At 42.3% G+C, this 12,693-nt stretch overlaps 1 protein-coding gene across 1 annotated transcript; it reads right to left on the bottom strand.

The window, feature by feature from the left end:
* Window positions 1-3,144: 3,144 nt before the first annotated feature.
* Window positions 3,145-12,510, bottom strand: RDH10 (retinol dehydrogenase 10). Its single transcript, XM_053468216.1, has 6 exons — window positions 11,809-12,510; window positions 10,972-11,210; window positions 5,714-5,812; window positions 5,320-5,465; window positions 4,998-5,129; window positions 3,145-4,262 (listed from the first exon to the last, which is right to left on the bottom strand). Exons 1-6 carry the CDS (start codon window positions 12,089-12,091, stop codon window positions 4,139-4,141), a joined length of 1,023 nt encoding a protein of 340 aa, XP_053324191.1. The 5' UTR covers window positions 12,092-12,510; the 3' UTR covers window positions 3,145-4,138.
* Window positions 12,511-12,693: the final 183 nt, after the last annotated feature.

The raw sequence follows: 12,693 nt of genomic DNA, 5'->3' as shown, positions 1-12,693 counted from the left end.
CCTGCCATTTATGTGGATGTTACTTTGACACCTACCACCTACCTAAGCATTGTTGCAGACCATGTAGACCGTTTCATGTACATGGTATTCCTGATGGCATTGCTCTCTTTTAGCAAAATAATGCACCCTGCCTCAAAGCAAAAAATGGTTTAGGCATGGTTTAAAGAACACAACAATGAGTTCAAGTTGTTGACTTGACTTCCAAAGTCCCCATATCTCAATCCAATGGAACATCTAAAAAGTTATAATTTCGTAGTGTTTGATCTTTCAACTTGATGACCAAACTATTAACAGTTGTAAATGTTTACCTGTAAAAAAAATAATCCTTCTATGGAGAATATTTACAGATTTGTTTGAGTAAAGTTTTATTGGGAGATCAAATTTCTGCCGTGATGCTGCCAAGAGAAGTTTGGCTGCAGTTTGAATGCATCATGTTTCTTATTGTTAAGCCTAAAAGAACTTGGGTGTGATTTACCCAAAATTAATACTGTGCAGTGTATCAGATTTGCCTTGATTCCCTCTATATAATCTGAATTCTATGGGAGGCTGAATTATGTGTTTTGTAAATGTTCTGTAATTACATAATTTTCTGTTAGAGGGTGTGCAGTATTCTTTAATAATGTGATTAAAATATGTCCGTTAAATACTATATTACTATGTCAGTGGAGTAACTACAGGGGTCTCCCCGGCCCTCTAGAGGCTGCGTCCCTGTCTTCTCGAACTGGTTCAAAATTGTTTAGAAAGGGCCCTTCCGACCTGGACTCCACCTCTTCCTCTTTACTGATTGATTCACAACTTCACTATCAATAAAAAATAGTTAAATGAAACAATAAAATCACCGCCTAAAAAAACTGAAAAGTACCAACATGCAACCAGCTCATCTATAGTAGCGTTTGAATTTTCCCACTATAGTTTGCCATAAACTAGGTATCTATGAAAAAGCTGTCCAAAATATATACAGATTTCCTAAGGTAAGGTATAAGCTGTTTGTTTATAAGATGATCACCTAAAACTGTAAAAAAAAAAACAACCCCTGGACTCCTTTTTATTTTTTTCCAGCCGCCTCACCACCACTTTTGTCTTGCTGGCATCTTAGCTGGCTTAGTATTGCCACTGGTGGATGGTGGCAGGTTCCCTCCTGGACCCTGCTGCTAGGGCAGAAAGCATTACGTGGCAGTGCTACCTACACGTGTATTCACCATTACAGCGTTTTGCTAAGTATAGTGAATTATAAAAAAGTAGGATTCGGGAATTGACTGATCAACTCTAATTGCTTTTTGTGCTAATCCGATGTAAAAGAGAAGGGTTGTCTTTACTGGAGTATAGAAGCAGGTTTGTCAAGGAACTTTGGTTATGCCATGGACTACTGCTTTAGAAGAAGACACTGATTGTTACAGGTACTTTGTAGCAATATGGCTGAGGAGAAATGGCAGCCATCTCATCACACACACACACCGTCTTTTGTCTCATCGAGAAAGCTGAAGAATGGATACACATAGGCGGACTTTCAGCCATTCTCTGTTCCAGTCCTTTGATCTTTTCAATTCCAGGTGGGGATTTCTTTAGAAGACCATAACCTTTTTATTCTCAATAAAAAAAAAAGGCACAAATGATGTTCCATAGATACAAAAGATTCTCAAAACAAGCGTAACGGGATATATTGAAATCAGTTATACAATTTGTAGAAATAAAGAGACTGAGATACAGTTCTCATAAACAAGATCCTCTATCAGCAGGGATTTGGCCGGATACGGGAGCATCAGAGAGACCTCTCCCTTTCCATATGCTGTAAGCCATTGTTGGGTATCAATAGGACGTACTCTGGCTCCACTGCAGAGTGTAGTTAAAGCCAATGATAAAATATACAAAGTATATTTTTTCCATCCTCTTTTTACTAAAGCATTAGACAATGTTTCTCAGACTGCTTAAACGGCAAAAGTTTAGTTATACCGCTGTGAAAACAGATCAGGGCTTCCTTTCAAACAGAGCCAACACTTCGTTTTTTAACATCAGAAAAGGAAACATACTTGCTAAAACGTCCTCTAAAATTTCCTTTGCTCTGAGAAATAATACGGTTTTAAAGCATCCACAGTCGGCCTAACTCCCGCTCATTATTTTTATTTGGCCTGCAGTGAAATAAGGACAAAACTTTCTTAGGACTTTCTCAGTCAGGTCAGAACAGAATCCTCAAAGACGATCGTGTCCATACGGTTTCTACGTAGTGTTATATTTTGTAAGTTAACCTTGATTTACACAAAAAAAAATAATTCTGGTTCTATTCAGCATTTGGGCAGGTTATCAAATTAGAAGTTAGCTTTGCATTTGTATATTTCCCATAAGCAAAAAAGACATGGCCCATGCATGGCCTTCTGGAGCATGTTTAGACCTGTGACATTTATGGCAAAGTTTAGTGTTAATATTTTCCTTGTAAGCGCAGGGCAAATATTCTACAAACAGAAGATATTTGAGACCGGTTGCCAGAAAACAAACCTTCCCTAAAGATCACGCGTGGCATAGGGATCATTACTGTAGACCTCCTAATTACAATTGATAAGTGATTTGTAGTCAATCACATTAAAAGGTTCTCCATTTTCTTCGGTTTTAGTATACTGCTTATGACTGGGTTGTCATAGTAATAATGCTTGGACACCAGGGACCACTTCAGGGCTCAGGAGTTACTGATCAATAAATGAAAGTAAGCGTGTAAACACAAAGTAATAAACCAGACCGGCACAAAACATGATGTGCAAGTCACACAGTTTGGGATATGCGTGATCACTTATTTGTTAAATGAATATTTAGGGTATATTTTTTTTTGTTTTTTTTTTTTTATTTCTACTACTTAAAGCCCTAACCTCTACATCTTTGTAGCAGCGTGGATTGTAGAGAGATGGATGAACAGTATAACTCCATAGGGGACAGGAACCAACTCAGAACTCAAGAAAGTGGGAAACCCCAAAAAGTGTAAGTCCGTGATGACAGGAACACACCAAGTTTAGCCTTTGGAAAGTATAAAATACAGACCCTTTAATACATTAGAGAAGGCCAGTTTATATGTTGGGTACATTTTTGAGGGGGGGGGTTAAAGACTATTGACATATTCCAATCTCCCCATGCAGAACATCACATTTCAAACAAATAATATTTTAGTCAATGAATATTTGCTTTAATAAAAACCAGACACTGGTTAATAGCCAAAAACATCAAAGAAACAGGAACAAACAAAAACATGTTTTATAGCAATTTACAAGAAAATGGTATACATTTAGATAGAGGTAGAAATTCACTTTACAATGCTTGCTAACTATCCCGTTACCAAATCCAAGGCACAATTGTAAAATGTTTTCTGTACAAAAAAAAAACCCCAAAAGGTTTTATTTACTAAAACACTAAAGAAAGGAACATTTTTTACACCCTTACATATTTCACATGTACAAGTAGTTTAACGGCACGGATATTCTGGTTTCTTCTTAAATAGATCGTAGGCATCCAATAGTGGAAGGCATCCACATTCTAAACCTCCTGCGATACCCACTAACGAACCCCCTGTGTATACAGAAGGAGGTGGGAGTTTGCCATTAACCGCTTGGCGAAGATCTTTGTTCCAGCTTGCATATACAAGCATAAATATAAGATAACCTATCACAAAAGTCTGTTTCCCATCATAGTACCAGCAAAGAGATACATTTGCCGTAACAAACGCAAAACGCTTAAAAACCTGTCCTATTACAACCAGTTTCCATTAAAACATTTATAAGGGTTTATTTAAATACATGTTAGTGTAACAGTGCACAAACAAAGAGAAACCGTTTACTGTCTGTACAGTATCATTAGAGAAAACTTGAATGCTACATTTTAGCTAGATATGCTTTAATAAAGCGGTCACATTTTTGCAATTACAACAAGTCAAATTTACAGTGTATCGTACAGGGCAGGGGTCGGAAAGCTCAACGTAATTTAGAGTCCAGGCCATAGGTTGGAGATATTGACGCTGCAGGAATACTGGTCATACACGGCAGCGACGCACAAGTGCCTCTCCCATCTCAGTCAATCTGTGGACTGTGTATATTAAATGGCAGTCTAATAATAAAAACACAAATATATATATGTATAGGTCTTACACTAAGTACACAAAAGGTTAAATCCCATTTTTAGCTTCATTGTTGTTTGTGGCTTGTTTCCTTTGAGCAATGAATGGGTACATGCACTTGTCTGCTCCTAGAAACCGGTACATGCAGACCACAGCTTCGAAAGGCAGAATGCTGGAAAGAAAAGAATAAAGATTAGCGGTTACATACGAGCAACATGGGAACGGGGAGAGAGAAGAGAATATATATTGGCTTACAACACTAAGTCACTTAATTAGGGCTTTTGAGTGTACCCAGCAAATAAGGATTTCTATTTGCCCACAAGGACTACTGCCACCAGCATTCATTTACACGAAGGCACAGCAAAGCTAAAAATCCCCCTATTGAGGTAGGTCCAATGTCTATCACAGTTTTTAAATCACATGATATATACCCACGTGGTTAAAGCTAGCCTCATAACCTTATGTTCATTCATGGCTTACACTTGAGGCAACACAACCCTCCTGACAACACCTCGGAAATTCCTCTAACACACCAGAAATGCTTTGTCCTCACCACCCATCTGACCAGGTTTGGATTGCTGGCAGCATTTAGGATCAATGGCCCACTATATAACCCATTGATCAGTGTGCTGACCGGTAGCTCCAAGACGTGCAAATTCCAGTTACCACCGGAGACTATGATAGAGCCAGAAAACGCTGCTTAGCAATGCAGCGGCTGTTCCTTCAGACACTTTTGTACATCGGATTAACGTGTATTTAACAGCTCTTCTCAGTTTGTGGTAAAACTGACAGCATCCACGATATTTACACATGATGCTAGCAATGAAGGTTTTTTTTTTTTTTTTAATATAAATTTGGGACACACCAAAAAGAATTTAGCACAAAACTAAGAAACCCCCATAATTACCTTTTCATGCATGTGACCATGTACATGAGACGAGGAGTACAGATCATAGGCTGGTCTGTAAGGATTGCGCGCATAGCCTGCTTCACACAGTAATCTGCTTTCAAGGGTGGGAGGAATGGCTCAATTTCTTTCCTGAAAGATAAATGTTTCAGTGAGTTTTATTTACACATTCCAGCTTGGTGCCTGTCTTGATACTTCATAACATGCATGGTATAATGAGGTGCACCTGGACGGGAGCCTATGGGGTACAAGACTAGTAACGGCAGAATTTTGGAGGAGCAAAAACAATATTAAACAAAAAATAATTAAAAAAATAACTCACCGGATTCTGCACCCGCGGAACATGCCTGTGTCCACCAGATAGGGACAGACCAGAGTAGCTTTAATCCCATCTTTGTCTGCAGCTTTTAGTTCATGGCTAAGAGATTCATGGAATCCCACAGCACCAAATTTACTGGCACAGTAATCCTGCGATAAGATAAAGTATTGGAATGTAAGATACACTTTTCATAAATGGAGTACAAAATATACATTAGGACCAGTAAAGTCTCAATCGCCCCTGTTCAATGAGTTATACGGTTAACATTAGCCCTGTCCTACATACTGTACGTAGACATTGGCTTTCTTGGACGCTGCAGCGCAGATACATTGAGATTGTAACTTGATTTTTAGAATAAAAGGTATTTTATATATAAAAATACAAAATAGGAACAAACCTCTACTCCTGCAGTGCTGAACAACCCCAGCGAACTGGCAACAGTAACAATATGTCCGTGATTCATTTCCATCATTTTAGGAAGGAACGCCTTTGTCGTCTAGAAGAAAAGCCGTGGTTATTGAAGGATACTTCCACTGTGCCGTTATCTAAATGTCATGGGTAGCTAGGAGGATTAAGCTGAAAGACTCCTATCAGTACTTCCGATCCGCTTAGCAATTAACAATAGTAATTTAAGAAGACAATGCCAATCAACACAGTCTATAGGGTTTTCACTTAAACCAGTTTTCTGGCATCTACCGGACTGCAGCATATGGTACAAAGAACGTTACCGCAATCAAATCCCACAAACGAAATCCACTTTGCTTCGTTTAATCCCTTCAGTGTTCTAAGAATTTATGCTGCATGATTCCAGATATACTTAATCTTCATTGATTTGAAGATGTGCAGTCCTCATTGGCTGATATTTATTTCTAGATTTAGGATTTACTTTGTCCCCAGGGTTTATTTTTGTTTAAGTCTAACATGTGTTTCTCAGCTCATTCTGAATATTTGTTAAAGTATTTAAATAGAGCAATCACGATGCTGCCAAGGAAAGTCAGGTAGTCTTCAGAAGCCCCCTACTTTAAGTAATTCTTCGATGCATACTTAATTTCTGGCTAACAGGATTATCACTGTGTCCCCTGAAATCAAATCTGCCGTAATTTCAAACGCCGTCAGTGCCAACTGCTGAGCACAGAGTAATCATTGTAATTTAATCAACAAACTCCCGAGAACCATCTTGTGTTTGTTTAAGACCAAAGTTCTGTGATCACCATTTTCTTCGTTCCAACACAGCTTTCTTATGATACTTGCCAACTCAAGACCATAGCAGAATGGGGGGGGGGTTTGAGACTCGTGTTGTACTGGAGGAGTTTTAAAATCATATGGTGGGGGGTTAAAACAAAAGACTAACCAATAAAGTCCCGCCAATGAGGAATGCATATTAGAGTACCCACTATGTACATTATTATGAAAGGAGTTTCAACCAACCATGGGCAGGAGATCATTCTCTATGTTAGACCCCTGGAAGGGACCAGGGCTGGCGGGGTAATTGTACCACACATGTGCATTAAAAAAAAAAAAGTTCTACAAACAATGAGTTTGGGTGAAACTAGACCTATACCGGGAGCCGTCCTATCTACATAATGCCACCCTACTGATTAAGTCCCCCTGGGGTGTTACTGCTAGTACATGGATGTGTACATACAGCTGGAGCACGGAGGCTCCAGATTCCCAACGCACATCAAGGCAGCCTTGTCCACGTCTAATCTACAAAACACACCAGTAATTACTTATTAGACACAAAAGTGTGAAACCAAACAAGCGTTTACATGTCACTTCATAGCTTTAGTAATTGGTTCTCAACGTTCCTGTTTATGGCAAATTAACTTCTAACAGTATTCCACTTTTTCCCACCCCTTCCTCAAATTCTTTAGCGCTTTTCTCTCGCTGTTTTTAATGAAACAAAAACGGAGGAAAGGTTTAGCCGCACAAAGGGCTTCCACAGCTGCAGTGTCAACACAAATTAGGCAAAAAGTAAAGCAAATGGGGGAAACGGGAAATAAGGAACTGCCTATTGCTCACAAAAACTTAATTACATTTTAGGATAACGACTTTTAAAGCCAGACGAATAAGCATTAGGGGTTCTTTGCAGATTAACCCCCTAGATTCCCATGATGCAGATAAAGATAACAGTGACCCTTTCTGGATTCTCCTTTGTAGATTTAAAATAAATGAGGAGAGATATATATATATATATATAAATAAAATAAATTAAAAGAAAAGGTCGAGAGTTTAGTCGATTCTGTGTGTTTTTACCCTGGCTCATTCCTTGTAAAGCTTCCAGCGCATCTAACACTAAATGGGTAAAATAAATGAAATGGTGAGGGAATGCTCATTCAATCACACTATCCATCCACTTGTGCAGAAACTTAGACTCCACCAAGTAGCCACATGTGAGTGGCTTATAATCACAGCACCTGAATGATTACATGCAATAATAAAACAGGCCTGATAAACATTTAACTGCGAAAGAATGAGTAATTGATCACACGGACAGTGTTTTTAGCACTAATTATGCATAAGTAAGATGCCAAGGGCTGAGCAGAGTCTCTCAGTTCTAACAGCATATGCAGAAACTGTAACGGAGAAAGCATTGTTTAACACTAGTTCACGCTATTACAGCTGTTCTGGCAGAGAATGGTTGCTTTCTCCTACTTCAGCAGTTTCTCAAACACAAATTAAGATGTACTTAACCTACAGAGGCACCTAGAATATGTTGCCACCCATAGAGTATACATAGTTTAAAGTTAGGGGAAGCATCCGGGTTTCATATTTGGTGGCGTTTGGCAAGAAGGGCTTAAAGAAAGAATAAAATTGGCCTGCATATACCTGCGTAAGCGTTTAAGGAGGAGGTCTGTTATCCGCTAGATATAAAGCAGCCGTGCACCCGTCTCCCAGCTGCTAGGAGGGAAATCAGTTTGTTACCAGTGGAATTGGCTGCATCCGTCCCGCAGATGGCTTTCGTCACAGGAGGTGCTGCAGGACATTGGGAGATGCTCGTAGACATCTGTTCTCTGCCCAGCGGAGCAAGTTCATTATATTTCACAAATCTACGTCAATTTCCTCTCATTTGGGAAAATAAAATCCTTCAAGACCAATCTTATTGTGACATATGGTTTGCTGTTAGAGGCCTAACGCAGAGGAAAGTATCAATTATACACCAGTGACTCACACTTCCAAGGCATTGCCTGCCAAAAAATGTGCCCCCTTTTAATGTTGAGGTCTTGTAACTTTGACAAGACATTTCTTCGATGTATAACAAGATCCGCTTGCCAGGTCAGAATTACTTAAAGAATTTCGCATTGTAACTGAAATATACTTTCACGTGCATGAAGCCGACAGATCGTTACGCATGCCTTTGGTTAAAACAAGTGTCCCGCGGTGTGACGGGGCTCCTATGGGGTAAATAGATAAGCCTCAACGCATCAGCACTCCATTGCTTGGAACTATCAATGCATGTTGTGAAAGCCACACAACTCTACATCTAGGGGGAATAACCTAAGGGAGCCTTTTCTGGATATGTACGGGCAACACTGCCGCAACGCCCGAGCGACACTCAAAGAATGAACATCTTCCAATGCCAATTTCTTCACTACGTGTAGACTAACCACATGCTCCAAAAAGGCTTTAAAATGATGTAGTTCCAGAAAACTGCTACTCTAGCTGTCCTAGAACAGCAGATGCTTCTAAGAAGTCTGATTCAGCACCCCCCCCCCCCAATGGTTTTCCAAAACACTAGAAAGTTTTTAGAATCTTCCCACAAGAGGGCCTCGTCGGAGCAGGACTCAATGTGAATCAATACAAATCTACTTGAAAACTGGCCTTAAGAGTATATCAACATTAGGTATCTTAACTACCATTTCTCGTGGGTTTGGATAATTTCCCCTCCTTTTGTTGATCTCGTCAGGCAGAGTTTGTATGGAGAAAGATAACTCCATGAAAGTAAAAGTATTTTACGATACATCCAGTGTTAGACTTAACGTTCACGGCTTTCTGGGGTAAACACCTCAGAGATGGTTACTACTTGTCGTCAAGACAGACCAATCAAGCGATAGTTTTAATTAATGAACACAAGCAGCGACGGTTCCTCCAAGCAGAGACAGCGGGAAGGAGAGGGATAAGAGTTTCTTTGGGAGAGTTTATCTCCTTTTTTGCTGGACTGCATATTACGGTTGGGCTTGGAGCCAACTCTGGTACAGGCGCTGCTCACATAAAGAGTAATTCAACCAACAGTAACCTCTGACATCTCTCAAGAAAGCCACATCACGTGCTCCCAACGACCTGGAGCGCTCCCGTCATTCATTAACGAGCATTAGACGATGCAAGAGAAAATATTTTCTTATCCTTTCAACAGCGTTCTTAGAAGAATAATTAACACACAGCATCTATTACGACTCCGGCAGCCCTTGAGACTTGCGTTTTTTTTTTTTTTTTTTTTTTTTAAGGGCCTCTTAAACCTTTGCTAGCATCTCAGAGGGTAGTGGATTCCTAGAACAGCCTTCCAGTGGATGGTATAATGGCCATTACTTTTTAAAAAAAAGACACAGAGTCCAGGTAAAGACAGAGCGCAATAAACCCCCCCCCCCCCAAAAAAAAAAATATATATATATATATATATATATTCGGAGTTGGAAAACTGGACAACGCATTGCCTGTAGAGACATCAAACCATTGCTGGAGCAAACGCAACCAAATAACCTGCAATTTAGAACGTATGTCCCCCACAACCATCCAGTAATTCCCCTATTTCAGTGCAAATGGCATGTGTCGAGGGCCACTGCCCCCCCCCCCGAACGTAAAGGGCTCATTGCCATTTAACATACAGATTGCATCTACATACATCTAAAGAACACACAGGAACCAATGCTGCCCGTTTCCACACGTCAATAAGAAATCAAAAATGGATAATTATATGCGGGAAATACATCTGCCAAGAGGAGATCTGAATATCAGAAATTCTAATCTCAGAAGCCACCTGCTGTTCTAAACATACTCCGCTTTAAAGCTAGTCTGAGAGGCAAGCATGGCTGCATCGCCACCTACGCAGGCTTTATACCGCGATCATGTGATATGTAGCTCCTTGTGCTCTACTCTAAAAAAGGGGGCATTAAGGTAAGGGGTTCCATAAAGCAGACTATTCACAAACACTAACCAGTAACGAGCATTAGGTCAGTTCGGATCTTCTCTGCAATTGTATAATTGCGTTTTTGAATGCCTAGGTCATTTGTGCCTCAAGCCAGGCTAGAAAATGGGTATTTTGCATATAAATGCGTTCTTGCACATTTCCTGGTCAGTTTGCAGCACGTGGAATCTTATTATAAAGCAACAATTCCAATGTAAAGAGAAGGAGCATTCATTCATTCACATTTCAGAGGGATAGGTTAAGCAAGCCAGACTTGTGTCCCTGTCCCTACATGACTGAGAAACTGAAATTTCACAGATTGCTTGAACCCCGATGTCACAGGTTCTCTGAATTAGCAGTCGCTCCGGTGAGTAGGGCCGGGAGGAAGAGCACCTGAGGAAGGGCTCAGCCAGGACTCCCTGATCAGTGTTCCTAACCGTGTAGAATTTAAGAATTCCTATTACTTGTAATCTCGCATTTTCCTCCAAAACATGAATAAAGGAACATTTTGTCAGAAGATAACAGCCACTTACCCAAAAGTGCGCATGGCAGTTGACCATCATGGTCCTCTCGATCAGCTCATCAGGGCACTCCAGCAGATGGTGTCCCGAAACCACTCCGGCGTTATTGAGCAGCAGGAAGATGTCCCCCACTTCCCTGCGGACCCTTTCGGCCGTGGTGTACACGCTCTCCCGCTTCCCCACATCGCAGGTGTACGTATAGACCTGCGGGTTGCAGTACGGCAGCACTTCTTCCTCCAACGAACTGCTGGCTGCTTCCAAAGAAGAGGGGAAGAGATTGATGGAGAGGGAATTAGACAAGAGGTAGGAGAACCCAGAAACAGCAGCTCGCTAAAACTATATTACATGCAAACATTGTGCGGCAGACAACAGAGGACCTGATCCAAAACACATAACCCCAAGAAACAGACTCCAGACTACCCTGGCATCAAGGATTATTTTATATAGCACCATCATAGTCCATAGCAGTGTACAATGGGTAAATAAACAATCGTACACCCCTAGCGGTGGCTGGAGATACCATATGGTAGCCCATATATTTTAGGGGTCTGTGGGAGTATTCAAAGAGATATCCCACAATGAATAGGGTGCAGGCTAAATACACCCCAAAACCTGCACTCATTACCGTTAAACATCAGACCCTTAAGAGATGGAAGGCAGATGCTGGCCCTCCGGTGCTGCTACAGACAGGCTGATGGGCTTTATATAGTTACAGCGGTTTATGCTTAAGGGATCTCATTACGCAACACACCGGGCTCGGCGGAACGCCTCGGGAGTCGGTACTATTAACCTGCGGATGGGACAGCTGTCTGACCCCAGTGACCTCCGGCTGCCCGGGGTTGCACTCACCTCGAAGGGCGTCCTCAGCCTCCAGCTCCCGGTAGATCTGCCGCACCATGTCCGCCGTCTCCTCGTTACTCTGGGTGTTGATATCCCAAAGCACCAACTGAGCCCGGCGCCGGGCAAACTCCAGCGCAAAGAGGCGACCAAGTCCGCTGCCAGCCCCGGTGATCAGGCACACCTGGCCGGCCACACTCTTCTCCTTGGGGCGGACCAGCCACTTTGCAGCGGCCACCACGAAGGCCCAGAGCACCTTAAAAGTGACCACGAAAAACTCCACCACTATATTCATCCTGCAGAGCGGAGCGCAGCGCTAGTACGACGAGAGTCACGGACGGCCCCGGAGATCAGCACTTCTCACTCTCCCGGGGGAGCGCAAGGGATCTAGGCGCACAGTTACTGGAGCTGTGGGCTGGAAGCAAGCTTGGGCTGCCCAGCACCTCTCCCCATGTCCCGCGTAACTTCCGAAAACCTCCGAAAGCTCAGTGTCGGCCGGGCGATCCACGAACAGGCACGCTCCGCAAAGAAAGCAGCAACTTCACACGGGGGTCCGTCCGCGCTCCGTACGGGCAATGCTGGTCGGCTGCTGGCTCACGTCTACTAAAGTCCTCGAAACGTACCGGCCAGAACACTGCATGTTGAGCCCCGTAAGCGCGCTATATACCCGGGGACCGGCCGGGAGGTATGACACGCCCCGCCCGGTGCAGCCCGGACACCCAGCGCACAGAGTAGGCGGGGCACATATCACATGGCCAGGGGGAGGCTCACACCTTAACCCTCCAGTGTCCGGCCAAAACTCCCCAGCTTTCCGTGCAGGACGCGGCGATCTTACAGATAACGCAAAGCGCGCATCGGAGCGGTGAGCCAGGTCCATCCATCCCTATCTAGTACGGT

Source organism: Spea bombifrons, chromosome 5 (genome assembly GCF_027358695.1).
Source record: "Spea bombifrons isolate aSpeBom1 chromosome 5, aSpeBom1.2.pri, whole genome shotgun sequence".
NCBI classification, from domain to species: domain Eukaryota; kingdom Metazoa; phylum Chordata; class Amphibia; order Anura; family Pelobatidae; genus Spea; species Spea bombifrons.
This window is presented reverse-complemented; position numbering and strand designations above follow the sequence as displayed.

Coding starts and splice junctions, on each gene's coding strand:
- RDH10 (XM_053468216.1), bottom strand. CDS start 12,091: ATGAATATAGTGGTGGAGTTTTTCGTGGTCACTTTTAAGGTGCTCTGG. Junction 11,211..11,808: donor GGCTGAGGACGCCCTTCGAG/GTGAGTGCAACC, acceptor CTTTGGAAGCAG/CCAGCAGTTCGTTGGAGGAA. Junction 5,130..5,319: donor TTCCGCGGGTGCAGAATCCG/GTGAGTTATTTT, acceptor TTTATCTTTCAG/GAAAGAAATTGAGCCATTCC.